This window comes from Lacerta agilis, chromosome 5, assembly GCF_009819535.1.
Source record: "Lacerta agilis isolate rLacAgi1 chromosome 5, rLacAgi1.pri, whole genome shotgun sequence".
NCBI lineage: Eukaryota > Metazoa > Chordata > Lepidosauria > Squamata > Lacertidae > Lacerta > Lacerta agilis.
In genome coordinates, this window is record NC_046316.1 from 51205832 (window position 1) to 51219918 (window position 14087).

The following is a 14087-nucleotide window of genomic DNA, read 5'->3' on the forward strand; positions in this document are numbered from 1 at the left end:
TGACACTAGAAATTGCTAACTTTGGTTTGATGTTGCAGTGATTCTAAGAATGAGTGAAGAAGCAATTTGGAATGGAGGCCATCAGTTTCAAAATGTGTGCCTTGTTACTGATCCTAGCTAGATCCATTATTATGCAGTTATAATATAATGGGAGGAAACTCACCAGTAAAATCTGTTCGGAGTAATCCGTTCATGCATAATCTGCCATCTTCTTCCAAAATCCATAGAGCTATAAAGCTGAAATATAGGAAATCCAATGAGTGAGGCTGTAACATGCAATAGAGCGGCACATGGCCACTGTTGATGAAACAAGTTTGATCCTCCTACCATAATAAAAAAGCCTGTTTTGTATGGAGTCCCAGCATGAGGTTCTTGCTAGAGTTCTAAGAAGACAATCATTCACGATGTGCTCAAGTTCTGAATGTGCATTTTGAGGCCAGGCTGTTTTGTGCAAAGTGTTTACATGGTGTGGAAACCGCACTTTGACCTTAGCTTCCCACCATCAGAATTCCATGAGATTTAACCTTTGTTACATGTCCTAGCACTAGAGTTATGGTCCCTGGAAGGGGTGGGGGTCATATCTTAGTGGAGATGTGCCTCACTTGGGAGCTGAATTTCTCCATATCTGAGAAATATGAGACTGCAGAAGTGGATATGGGTTTTGTTACTCAAAGCGCACATATATGGGCTTTAATGGAGGTAATCATCCGCTTATGAGACTTGTGTTAAACAATTCATTATGTTATCTTTAACTGTATCTCCTGCTTTTCAGTATGAAATAACACCCAAAGAAAAGAAGAGAAGAAAATCAAATACACATCAAAAGAACCATACACAATAAAAATGATCAAATATTATTATTATTATTATTATTATTATTATTATTATTATTATTATTAGAAAAACAATAGGGAAAATCCCAAAGCAGAGCAAACAGGCACATAGTGGGAAAACTAAACCTCTCAAAAGCCTGCAAAAACAAAAGCTTTTTCATAGCATGCTAGGAAGCCAGGAGTGATGGATCAGCTGATCATCCTACAGGGGAAGAACTCCAGAGCCTGGATGCAAAGGCTGGGCTGAACACCTCCTCTTCCAAACACCAAGCCTCCAAGGGCAGGGAGAAGCAGGCTGTGTACACGTCACCAGCTTAATGCATCGCTAGGGTGTTCTTTTTCATCAGTTCAGATGGAAGCTGGTTTGGGGAGGGAAAAGACATCACAAGCAGTATTTCATAAGAAATGACAGGACAGATACTGATTGTGGCTAATGTTGTGTGGACGCTGCCTTCCAAACCAGTGGTAGGAGCACTCTGCATAAACACAAATATGTATGCAGCTGCAGAGGAAGTGAGTTGTGTGTTTCTTGGTTTGTTTGGGGGGGTTGGGGGGGGGAGAAAGCCTTTAGAATAGCCTAACTCAAGACCATGTTCAGTATCAATAGTTCAACTTTGGTTACCTCCAGAAAAGCATTATTGGTGTGCTACAATACTTAATAGGGATGGAAGAATGGTGTGTGTGTATGTGTGTGTGTGTGTGTGTGGCCTGCAATGTACATTTAAAGCATTATCATGCCACTATGAACAACTATGGATTCCCCCAAAAGGATATTGGGAACTGTAGTTTGTTAAGGGTGTTTAGGCATGTTAGGGTACAATTATGCCTTTCACATTCTCAGAATGACTTAACAATCAATCCCTCTTCCCAGGGAACTATGAAAACTGTAGCTCTGCAAAAACTCTTAATAATCGGCAGTTCCCAGGATACTTTGGAAGAAGCCATGACTGTTAAAAGTGGTATGGTATTACTCTAAATGCATAGTGCAGATGGGGCTGCATTCCTGCATAGCTGTCAACGTTTCCCTTTTCTTGCAAGGAATCCTATTCAGAATAAGGGAATTTCCCTTAAAAAAAGTCAAAAGTTGACAGCTATGCATTCCTGTACAGATCTACAGAACACTTGGTGCATCACTTGTAAGAATCCAGCAATATTTGTGGTACACAAATGCTGTGGATTAGATATCACTTGGCAGCAACGTGTGACCAAACACAATGTCGCTTCATTTCCACAGGCTACTGAATATCATCAAGCACAGCGGCTGCTATTTGGCTTCAGTTATTTTCATTTGGCTCACATAAGTACTTTTAAAAAGAAAAGAAAAGAAAAAAGTTCCTTAACAGCTGTAGATGTGGCCAGCTCAGAAGCAGTAAGCCCCTTTCATTGCAGTTAGTCATGTGCCCTACGGTTACTTGCTCAAAAGCATCCTTCTGTCTATCATTGCAGGAGCCAGACCAGCTGCTGAGCAGTCCCCCCCTCCTTCTTCATATTAGATCTCAGGCTGACTGATGGTAGACGAATTAAATTGAACTTGTAGCCTTTAGGCGGATTCAGATAAAGAGATAAGAAGGAGACTTTTCATTTGAGGGTGCTGGGCTTTTCTTCCATTCTTTCTACCAGTCCCCTTTGAATTTCTACTGAAATCAGATAATCAAGAGAAGCAGCAGTTACACTGCACAGATATTAATGCTGGGTGGGGGGAGCAGGGAAGAAGGCCCCTTTAACCCCACTTTGTTTCATCGCAGCTTGAGGACAATTAATCATGGATGCAAATATAAAGGTCAATTACACATTACTTAAAGAAAGCCAATAAACTAAAGGCTTCTGCAAGCATAAAAGCTGAGTGCACATGTGCCTTCTGTTCACCTTGCTTTCGGGGCCCAGAGGAGACGTCAAATGCAGCCAGGAGAAATATAGATGGCATTAGAAAGCCATTTGCTCTTAGATGGTGTGAAGGGTGCAGGAATGAAAGCTGGTTCATTGTGAAGCCTGCTTGTAATTCTGAGATGCAGCTTTCCCAGTTTCTTTCAAGAGGACATTACTAAAAATTCTATCCTCTCAATGACAGAATATGCTGATCTTAAACAGGTATGTAAGTGCAGTGCCACACTGAGTGGCTGGTGTCAACACAACTACAGCAACATCCTGTCACTTTCAAGTCTTTTATAGCAGCTTACTACTATGTCAGATGCTGGCCACATGACCCGGAAGCTGTACACCGGCTCCCTTGGCCAGTAAAGCAAGATGAGCGCCGCAACCCCAGAGTCATTCGTGACTGGACCTAACAGTCAGGGGTCCCTTTACCTTTACCTTTACTATGTCTGATGCAGAGCTGAGACAAGCTCTGTGCGAACCTAGTTGTAGGCCCTTTCTACAATAGTGAACAGGTTCATACACTCTCAGTCCTTACACCTGCTGGAGTCCATATGTTGAAATAGGGGATTATGAACACAGAACCCAACAGATACCAGTTTGATCCATGCAGTTGTTACTTCTTGATTTTGAAAGACAGCAATCATGCATTTCAGACTTATGCACTCTAGATTCTGCACCCCTAGGTGCAAGAGACATCCATAGTACAGACATGAGTTGGATGTTCCACCAAGGATGTCTGGCAGGAAGGTACATTCTCTGTTTCTTACTCATGTAGGCTCATCTGAGCAGGGCTCCGTGTCACTGATTATGTCAGTGATTGGGAACTTTTGGCCCTCCCGGTATTGTTGGACCATAAACTCCCACCATGCTTGACCATGGGCCATGCTCGCTAGGTCTCATAGAAATTGAAACCCAACAGCATCAGGAGGGCTACAGGATATATATGATGGTTGAAATGCCATTTGGAGGATGGCACATAGGTGAGTTTTCCTATAGGGCCACCAGTGTTGTGTTTCCTTTCTGTGTTGCAAACAATGCTGTGCACCATCACTCAGTGACTTAACTTGCAAATGGTGGCTGTTGTTAGGGAAGAAACTTCAACCCATTACACCATGTCTGTTCATCATGACAGTCATGTTGTTGCAGTGCTATAGGTTGCAACACTATACGGATGCAGCAGTTGCTGTAGTCCACCCTCACTACTTCATTCGTGATCATTCTTTAGCTAAAGAATCAGTCTGCTGGGAATGGCAAAGAGCAAATTCTCTCTCTCTCTCTCTCTCTCTCTCTCTCTCACACACACACACACACACACCCCAAGCAGGTACTACAGTTGAATAAAATCACAGCAATTCCATGGATTTAGATTATGAAGTGATAGCTGTAATTCTAATGTGACAAATATCATATGCCCCTGTATCCCTTGGATAGTATTTTTCAAAACTGGTGATTCTCAAGTCACTTACAGTATTCCAGAGTGAGAAATACAGAGTAGGTGAAACATCACTATTTAAAAAAAATAAAAAAACAATAAGAAATTAAAGAAGCTTCCAAATTGTAGAGCTACTTTTCAAATGTAGCGATGGATCCAGATTGCAAATATTTATACCAAAGAAGTCTTCTATGCATCTTCAAAGCTTGCTTGATTTATTTTCAAATTACTACTGGTCTCTTGTTTGTCATGCTGTACTACCAACAAAGCTGTTACATCTGGTTTTACAATGATGATAGTAAGAGTCACTTTTTATTTTTCTTGTCTGCATTATTAACTCCATATCTTTAAGCTTCCATCCCACTATGTGATATCAAGCTAATTGCTCAGCCTTAGTTTTCTAGAGAAGATCAGCCAAAACTGGGGGCTTGTGAAGTTAGTTTTTCATCGCCCACCATGGATTTGGAGGGAAGTCAAATTATATGAGTGATAAATGAGTTGTTAACTTCAAATTTCCCATGCCCAGATGTCTGTGCATGTTTCAAGCTGATAACTATGGTCTGTGAGACCTGATCGTGTTCCAGATTGGCAGTGGGTCAAAAAACATGTTTAAAGTAGATTCTTCCCAGGTATTTACTAAAATTCCCTAATGTGGATGGTATTTCATTGACAACCACATTCTGTCCCTCCAAAAATGAAACTCCCATCAAGCAAACATCAGAGTGAGAGCCAGTGAAAGAGTGAGAAGCTAGGCTGAGCCATTCAGGAAATCTTAAAAGGCATCACCCACTCTCAGTTCGACATCTAATCCCACTTCATATGCCTTTTCCCATCTAAAGTTATTGCCAGGACCTCATTAACTCAGGATTGCTTTGTGGTGACATTTGTAACTGGAGTAGTAACAACAACAACAACAACAACAACAACAACAACAACAACAACAACAACAACAACATTTATATGTAACCAACCTAGGGTGGCATCTAACAAATTAAAGCACATTAAGACATCAAACATTTAAAACTTCCCTGTACAGGGCTGTCTTCAGATGTCTTCTAAAAGTCAGATAGTTGTTTATTTCTGTTCCACCAAGGATGTCTGGCAGGAAGGTACTTTCTCTGTTTCTTACTCATGTAGGCTCATCTGAACAGGGCTCTATGTCACTGATGATGTCAGTGACTGGGACCTTTTGTCAGTGCTTGGGACATCGGATGGGAGGGCGTTCCGCAGGGCAGGCGCGACTATTGAGAAGGCCTTCTGCCTGGTTCCATGTATCCTCGCAATGAGGGAACCTCCAGAAGGCGCTCAGAGCTAGATCTCAGTGTCTGGACTGAATGATAGGGATAGAGATGCTCCTTCAGGTATGCAGGGCCAAAGCCTTTTAAGGCTTTAAAGGTCAGCACCAACATTTTGAACTGTGCCCGCAAACATACTTGGAAGCCATGCCTCCTGTCCATCATTGCACTGACCTTTCTTGGTGGGCTGAGGGGCAGTTCACAACATTGTACTGACTGCTTTAGCTTCTTTCTTCCCTATGCAGGTGCCCCCACTTCCCTGAAAAATGTTGCCCTCCCCTTCATATACACATATACAGTTATGTTGCATGGGAAGAAGTCCAAGAGCACTGCATTACCCATTTGCTTAGGCAGTGTAGGGAAACTCCACCATGCTGCAAGAAGCCTTCCTGACATCCTAACAGCACCAGAAGACAGGGAGTGCCCCTATGTTGCCTAGGCAACCAGGTGACTTCTGTATTTGCCTCTTCTGTGTCATTTGGTTACCTAGGCAATGTGGTGGTGTTTCCCTGCTTTCCTCTGAAGCTGTGAAGAAAAGCCTCAGCAGAAGGCTGGAAGACAGGGATGTGCTGGAAGATGGGGCTGTGTCCCCAAAGTCCCTGAGGTAGAGAACTTGTGGCCCTTCAGAAAGGGACTGCAACTTCCATCATCCCTGATTATTGGCTGTGCTACCTGGAGAGCTGGTTTTCTAGGTTTAGAAATACAAAAAAGTTCATTTCCCCTTCTTTTTGCCAACAGGTGAATTTTGTCCATTTTCCTATGACACTCCTGAAATATCAGCTAAAGCAAGGGCAGAGCTTCATGATCTGCAAACAAAGTTGTGAAGTTAGGGGATTATTTCCACTCAGTCTTATAAAAACCCTCTTAGTCTCATCTACAACTTAATTTTCTGTGTACAGTGATGGTTTCACGTTTGCTACATCATTATATACAAGCACATTAGCTGGACACATGTTGCTTTCATTCCCTGCCCATAACTTTCCCATAGGCATCTGATTTGCCACAACTGGAATCTAGCCGCATATTTTAAAACCTTTATCCACTAACATGCAAGCATTTCTTAATTTTATTGCCTAGATTCTATAGTTGAAAGGTGGATTCTGTGATGTATAAAGCAATCATTATCAGCAACATGAAGATTTTTAGATCCCCTGTCAATGCATGTTTAATTCATTTTTCCTTTCAGTCTAATCAGCACATGGGAAGGGAGTGAAATAGCTTAGCAAGTAACTAAGCATTTGATCTTCCTCTCCACATGACTCTCTCTTCCCCAACTATCTCCTTCCCAGTTAAAAACACCATATGGCTGTGTCTGCCACAGGGGGCACTGGTGATTTTAATCAGTTCCATCAACTCTCTGAGCAGGTTTGATGGGGCAAAGCTGTTGTGAACCAGGATGCCAAAAAAAAAAAAAAATACATTCCTTCCATCTAATACAGGAAAGACTAATATTTCCCTTGGGGCACTCAAACACTGTCCTTCATTTGCCTTGCTCCAATTGCTCATAAAGTGTTTAAACATCATAAAATCTTTTTAGCATCAACCGAAAAGGAAATAGAAGCCATACTTCTAGAGCAAAGATAATTTTGTTTTCCTTCAAAGTGCCCTGTTGTATGGTGCATTCTTTTCATTTAAGCCCCACTAATTCTGAGATGCATTTGCTAGCCATTGCAGAGGATGGTAAGTCTTCTTCAGTTTTGCCCAAGTGCAAAAATCTAAGCTCACCTTTTACCCAGAGTTAGGAAGCCTAAACACCTTGCTTCTTCCCAAACAGGGGTGGGAAGCCTCTCTTCTGTGGGCTTTATAAAACCCACCAGGTCTCGCCATTTGGCCGGCAAGACCATTTTGACCAAACTATACCCACCTACTCTTCAGTTAAGGGCAGGACAAGATCTGGTTCAACTGAAAGGGGCTTACAAATGCCACCAGTCACCTGCAAAGCTCTGTGTAAGGGGCTTTGCAAGACCTGGCAACCAGCTGATTGTAGGGTCCAGAAAAGCCCCTTGCAAAGCACTCTGCTAGATTCATCTACAGTGGTGCCCCGCTAGACGAATGCCTCGCTAGACGAAAAACTCGCTAGACGAACGGCATTCGTCTAGCGGAAGCTGCCCCCCAAGACGAAAAAGTCAATGGGGCTGCTTCGCAAGACGAAAAATTTTCGTCTTTTTTTTTTTTCATTTAGCGGAGCGCGGCTGTCATTGCCACTTCGCTAGACGGAAAAACCGCTAGACGAAAAAATTCGTAGAACGAATTATTTTCGTCTAGCGGGGCACCACTGTATCAGCTGGTTGTCAATTTTTGTGGAGCTTTTTGAAGGATGTTTTGGAGGTTATGCATTTGTCTGCACAGTTTAACTTCAAGCCATGTTATTATGTATATGCCACCCATCTGACTGGATTGCCCCAGCCACTGTGGACGGCTTCCAACAATTTATAAAACCACAGAGGTAGACATGCTTCTGAGTACCAGTTACTGGGGAGCACAAGTGGGAAAGGCCCATATGTCCTGTTTTGGGGCTTCCCTGGTGGCATCTGGTTGGGCATTGTGGAAAAGGAATATTTAGCTGGGTAGGCCTTTGAAAAGATCCAGCAGAGTTCTTTTTATGTTCATTTGGATGTTGTTGGCCCACACTGTATTACTTACAATAAATGCTCTCCATATTCTCCCTCAACTAGTCCACTCTGCATTACTGAACTGGAGCAAGAGAGCATTAGTCCAGTTGGCTTGGCAGCAGCTATGTGTTTCCTCTTCCCCACCATCTCACCACTCTCTTGTGAATGCTCTTCCAAGGGCCAAAAATGGTAAAGTGGAGGAGTGTATTTCATGGGGACACACATATACTAAAGGAAACAGCACTGCCATCTCTCCGGTTTTGGAGGCTGGTGAACCCAGGGGAGGCTGGTGCATTAGGACAAATGAGGCACTGACCCACATTATGTCTGCCCCCAGCAGTCCAGGGGATAGCACTGTCTGTCAGCTTCCTCCTCAGTGTTGTGCTTGTAGAACTCAGGAAGGAGGAGGGAGACAAAACTATAATTAGCTGGCTCTTGCTCCCCCTGCTGTTGGTCTTCCTGCCTTCTGCCCTATCAGTCCTGATGGGCACTAGGCACCACTGAATACTGCTATAAGTGTACAAATTTGGTACATTTATTTTGTTGAAAGTTATCAGCTGGGAAAATCATAATAAGTTATCATGTAACAGCAGTGCATGTGTGACAGTTATTTTTATTTTGCACCAAGGGGGAAATAAAATACCAACTCACTAATACACAGCAAGAGAGTCACAATGCATTCTTACGGGAAACACCTTAATTACTGCAGCATATAGAAATCTTGGGAATCTTTACAGAGCTCCACAGTGAGGAATTTCTCTGTGACCAGGGAAAGGATTAATACAGCAGATTAGGACTCGTCAGTATGTGTATGAAGCAGGTGTCTCCCTTCCATCACTGTCCCCCCGCAAGCTTTGCCAAAAATCAAATAAACAGAGGCTTTGCAAATGAACAAAATGAAAAATATAACTCTGCAAATGCCAGAGTCAGTCAGAACAATTTGGCTTGACAGCTGTAACAGTAACTATTACAGTGCTGGAAAATTATTGCAAGGAAGGTGTGGGGGGGGAATCACCAACTGCATGGCTAGCATGTTTGCAAGGATTCCCTCAGGAGACCACAAAATTCCTTTTTATATTGTCATTTTATGAGCAGAAGACACCAGTACTTTACCGCTTTCATTGGCTGCCAGTCCACTTCTGGGCTTAATTTGGAGTGTTGGTTTTTACCTATAAAGTTCTTCACAGCTTCCAACCTTGGTACCCAAAGCAACGTCTATTCTATATGTCAGGATAGGGATTTTAAATTGTTTTTAGTGGCTTTTTCACTCAGAGAACCCTGATTATGACCCATGCAATAAACGAATGAATATTGAACTCCTCCACAAATAACCTCTGCAGTTATACAAAGAGGATGTTGGAAGCCCTCGGAAGCACTTCCAGCCTGCTGTTATTTCCCACCATGCCTTTCCCTCTATGCCTTTATTCTAAGGCAGCAGACTCATGCACAGCTTGACCTGGTCTACACATGCAGCCAAATGATGTCAGGCTGAGAAGAAGGACTCCTGAGGCAGTAGAGCAGACATTGGGTTGCATTCAATTAACTTTTACTCAAAGTACACCATGCAAATTAATAGGCATAAGTTTGTCATGGCCAATAATTTCAATAGTAAAAAGTTCACTCTGAGTAAAAGTTAGTTCAATACTATCCATTATCACTTCAGATTTAAGGTGAAGGACCTAATTTCTGGTTATTTCCCTAACTTTAAAAACACCAGAACAAAAACACCTCACTGCATGTTGATAGCAGGGAGTGGGCTTGAATTCAAGCTTTTCCCTATCACATTGTACATTTGAGGTGCAAGTTTATCCTTGTTTGTTTTATCCATTCATTCAATCAATCCGTGTTTACTTTAGATCCACATTTAGATCTACATTATGAAGACTATTATGTCTTCAAAAGAAAGTACACCTCCAACATCAAGGACTACCAGGGGGGGAAATACAGCAGAGATTGGCCATGTCTAATAGTGTTATCCTGCAACATATCGACCCAATATGCCCCATTCCCTCATTCTTCAAGGGCCTCCACAGACATGTTGCCTGATGTGTCAGTGCAAATTTGTGTTTAAAGGCCTTTGGACAATGAAGATCTCACAGGAGTCCAGAAATCCCACCCCTTTCTACCTTCTTACCCCTGATCAATTTTCACTATGCCTCTGAGAATTATCCCAATTTGGTCATATTCTGCCAATCTATATGCATGAGAAAAGGTTAAAAGACAAAAAAAAAAACCCAGCCTCAATTGGGAGGCATGATGTCTATTTCCAATGCTAATTCACTGCTATAAAGAACAGCATGGCTTTAAGCTCTGTGAAACTGCATGATCACTTTCTTGGCGATGGTTTTGGTGCCGGCATTCTTGCTGGGCACAAGACTAGAACACATGGCCCATGAGGTTCCTTTCACCTTTATGAATCTGGCATCCTCCGAAGGTCGAGCTGCAACCATACCTAACAATTTGAACAAGAAGAAAAGAAAGAGAGGCTTCTGCAGACGCGACCTTTGCAGTTTTTTGAGGGGCTGTTATTTCTGCATAAGTGAGGTGTGCCGAGTCAGATTAGCTCAACGGGGCCTCGACATATCCCCTAGCAAGCTGGCTGTATAATAGAAGACTTGATGCTACAATCAGAACATGCCATTTGTTTTGTTTTGGGGGATGATACAACATCTTCTCTAGCTCCTTTCCTAACAATGCCTTGATTTATGATAGCTGCGGATATGGCCTAATGACCTAACTGGTTCACAGTGAAGTTTCCTGCATACCTCATTGGTTTTCTTGATTTTTCAGTGGATCCAAACCACATCGGCTCCCCTGGATAGCTGCTTACCTTAGACTAATTTTTTTGTCTTAAATGGCAGTATCACAGCTAAAGGTGACAACAACATCCTTCACTTCTGCCGTCAAAACTGCTTAACAGTAGGCATTATATTAAAGCAAGTTCCAAAATTAAGCGTGATGCTCAATGAAATATGAACAAAGAGGGGTAGAAGAGAAAAAGAAATGGCAGTGTCAACCTGTCCCTACATACTGAATGCTATGGAACTCTGTAGGCTTAAGAGTGCATAAATAGGCACAGGATTGCAGCCAAAATTAGAATTTCAACTATATGCAGCGAATAAGGTTTCTAAAATTGTTTCTGAAGTACATCTATCTTCAAGGCTTTGCAAAATAAATGCACTGTTGAAATCATGGGGTGGGAGGAAATGAGTCCCTGTGGTGAGGCTAGTCAGGTAGCACATAGTAATGACAGGTGGAACGTCTTTTGAAGGCAAATATCGCCATCTTCTGGACATTCAAGTAAATCCAGTCAGGCCTGATGTCTGTCCCTTGGCAACCAACCACTGGAAAGCTACAATACCCCTGTTTTCAATGGGTGTGTGCCTGGGCAGCTGCTGCCAGAAGTTTGGAGGCTTCCCAGATGGTGTAGGAAATCAGCATGCAGGGGAAGTCACTTTCAGTGTCACATACATGACGTGGAATGGTTGGTGCAAAGGAAATGTCTCAAGTCCCTTCCATGTAGCTGGTAAACTGCAGAGGTCCTAGCTTTCTGTGCAAACCCATGCTCTGTTCCTCATCCTGCAAGAGATTAACTGTATGGATTCACAATCAGGTGGCTTCTTGCATTATCCAGAAGATGCAAAAGCATATAAGCACCAACATATTTGGTTTTGATGCTTCTGACATATTGGCTTAAGGGGAGAGTTGACATAGGTCTCCTGCAAAGAAATGTGCAAGCTTCAGATACACATACTTCATTCTCATATTCCACTGTGGTGATGCAGACGTTTCTTCTTTGGACATTACTGTGGGGGTGCAAACTGCAGGTGTACAAGTCACGCACACCCATTTGCTTCTGCTTCCTGACCACCAAAGCTTGCCACAGATGGAGACTTCACCTTATGGATTCAGAAGATAAATGTTACCACAGAAGACATCAAGTGCTAGATATTTTCATCACATGGGAGTTTGTCTTCAATGTGGGCACTCAGAAAAGGGGAAATTGTATTTGGAAATGCCTTCCTGTTTTGAGAGCTAGGAGAAAAGAGCACATAACTGACACCACGCCTCTCCTGAACACTTAGAACATAACTGATGGAAGAAATGAAGGATGAGAACATCAGACAGGTGAGCACTAGAACGCTGCAACCAATTTAAAGTGACAATGAGGCAGTGATGTGGGTGGAGCAGAGGAATGACACGATCAGAAGACAACTAGAGGAGATAGTTAATTGATTCTGCATGTATACTGCAAATGTTATTCTTTTCATTGCTCGGTACTGGATCACATATTGCGCTGTGTTAACAGGCTCTGTTATAAGCCCATCTTAGTACAGACTTTTAATTGTTTTGCCGTGTTCTTTTAGATTTTGTTTCCCCCTCTTCAGTGTTTATTTGGTTGTTATGATCTAATTAAAAATATTACTGCTCCTTGCCTTTCCTTAAGCATGAATTGGTTGTCGTTTCCAAATATGCATGTACCTCTTCTCTACCAGAATGAAGTAGTAAGATATCTGTCCAGTACATTTGCGTTAACCTCTTCTTCCATTGTTTCCCGAGGCTGACGTATGCCCAACAACGTAAATGTATTTCATTGTCCAATGATGCTGAAGGCAGTTTCAATTTGCACCTAAAAGTTTATTAAGCAACCTTGCTTTCCCTACAACTTGACTCCTCTGGGGGACTGTTACATTCCATGATTAATCTTGCCCTTCTTGATTACATGAGTCCCCGAAGGGAATTGATCAGCAGATTTCAAAATCCTAGCACCTAGTCAAGTTGGTGCCTGGAGCAAGGGCAAGAGCTACCCAAACAGCCCACAGTCAGCAGGAAAGACAAAGCCCAGCAGAGTCAGCAGCTGAGCTGAGTAGATGCTGAAGGTGACAGAAGTCAGAGTGTCGCAAGATAAGTTTTGGATTCTGTACTGTTGTCAAGTCAAGAAACGTGGGATCCTAAGCAGGAGATAGACAAAACAGTGAAGTTGCAGGGGACTCTTCCTTTCCGCTCTGTTCTAACTGTTCAACCTGAAATTCAGCCCAGCTGCCCAATGGGAACAAATGTATTTATTTACTCAAATAATTTATAACACCATTCAAAAAGATAATGGTGGTGTATAGAACAGAGAGATAAAAAAAAAAAACAACTGTGGAGTTAAAATGATTGGGATGCATTAAATCAATTGATAAAACTGAAAAGAACAATAGTCAGTACTGTAATGTATTAAGTGAAAAGTTCATGGGATGCCACAACCTGTGCACTGCACTCAGCTTCTGACACTCACTGCTGTTCTTCAAGGAGCCTTCCTGCTCCAAAATGGAAGCACTTTGGGTGCAGGTCAGGAATGGATTCAGCAAAGCTACTTCAGCTGTGTCACCGTGAATCCTTGTTGGCACCATGGAAGATGGAGAATGTCAGCAGCTTAATTCACACAAAATGTGGCATTAACCCAGGCCACATCTTCAGCAGCAGGTGAAGAGATGGCATATGTCTGGTGTGGATCTTAGTGGGATCCCACCACCTGAGGCAGTCACTTCAGGCTTTTATCAGGGTAATATAAGATAGAAACTTAAAACAGCATCAAACTGCACGTTTGAAGTCAAGACGGGAGGAATGGCAAATTAGTGTTGCTCTTCAAGCAGAATCAAATTATTTAGACACTCAAAATTACAGATAAATGTGAAGATTATCACAGACTTCCTGAATATTTTTTTTATTGTACTTCCAGCTATTTCTCTTTTGAGACTAATAAATACAAAACGTTCAGTTTGGAAGAGATTGTGCTATAACCTGAAACATCCACCTATCCTATCCATAGCCTTGCCTCTTCCATCCACCCTGTCTGCAAACACTGCGTGATTTGCAGACAAAGGAAAGAAAAGTATCATAGACTGGTGATTGGCTTGTTCCCTTTTTCCCCCTGGTGAAAGGAAGTTGACATCAAACCCATAATAATAGTGCAACCATATTTGCTGAAATGACCAAAATAACCAGAAACTAAAATAAACAGAAGTGCTGCTTGCATAGATGGAAGTGGAGATAC

At 42.3% G+C, this 14087-nt stretch overlaps 1 protein-coding gene across 2 annotated transcripts in view; it reads right to left on the reverse strand.

The window, feature by feature from the left end:
• Positions 1–14087, reverse strand: part of SORCS3 (sortilin related VPS10 domain containing receptor 3) — a 410921-nt gene that overhangs the window by 149368 nt on the left and 247466 nt on the right. For both annotated transcript variants that reach the window (XM_033149721.1, XM_033149722.1), the window contains exon 5: positions 164–237. In XM_033149721.1, the coding sequence (XP_033005612.1) occupies positions 164–237 (74 nt within the window). The remainder of the gene's footprint in view (positions 1–163; positions 238–14087) is intronic.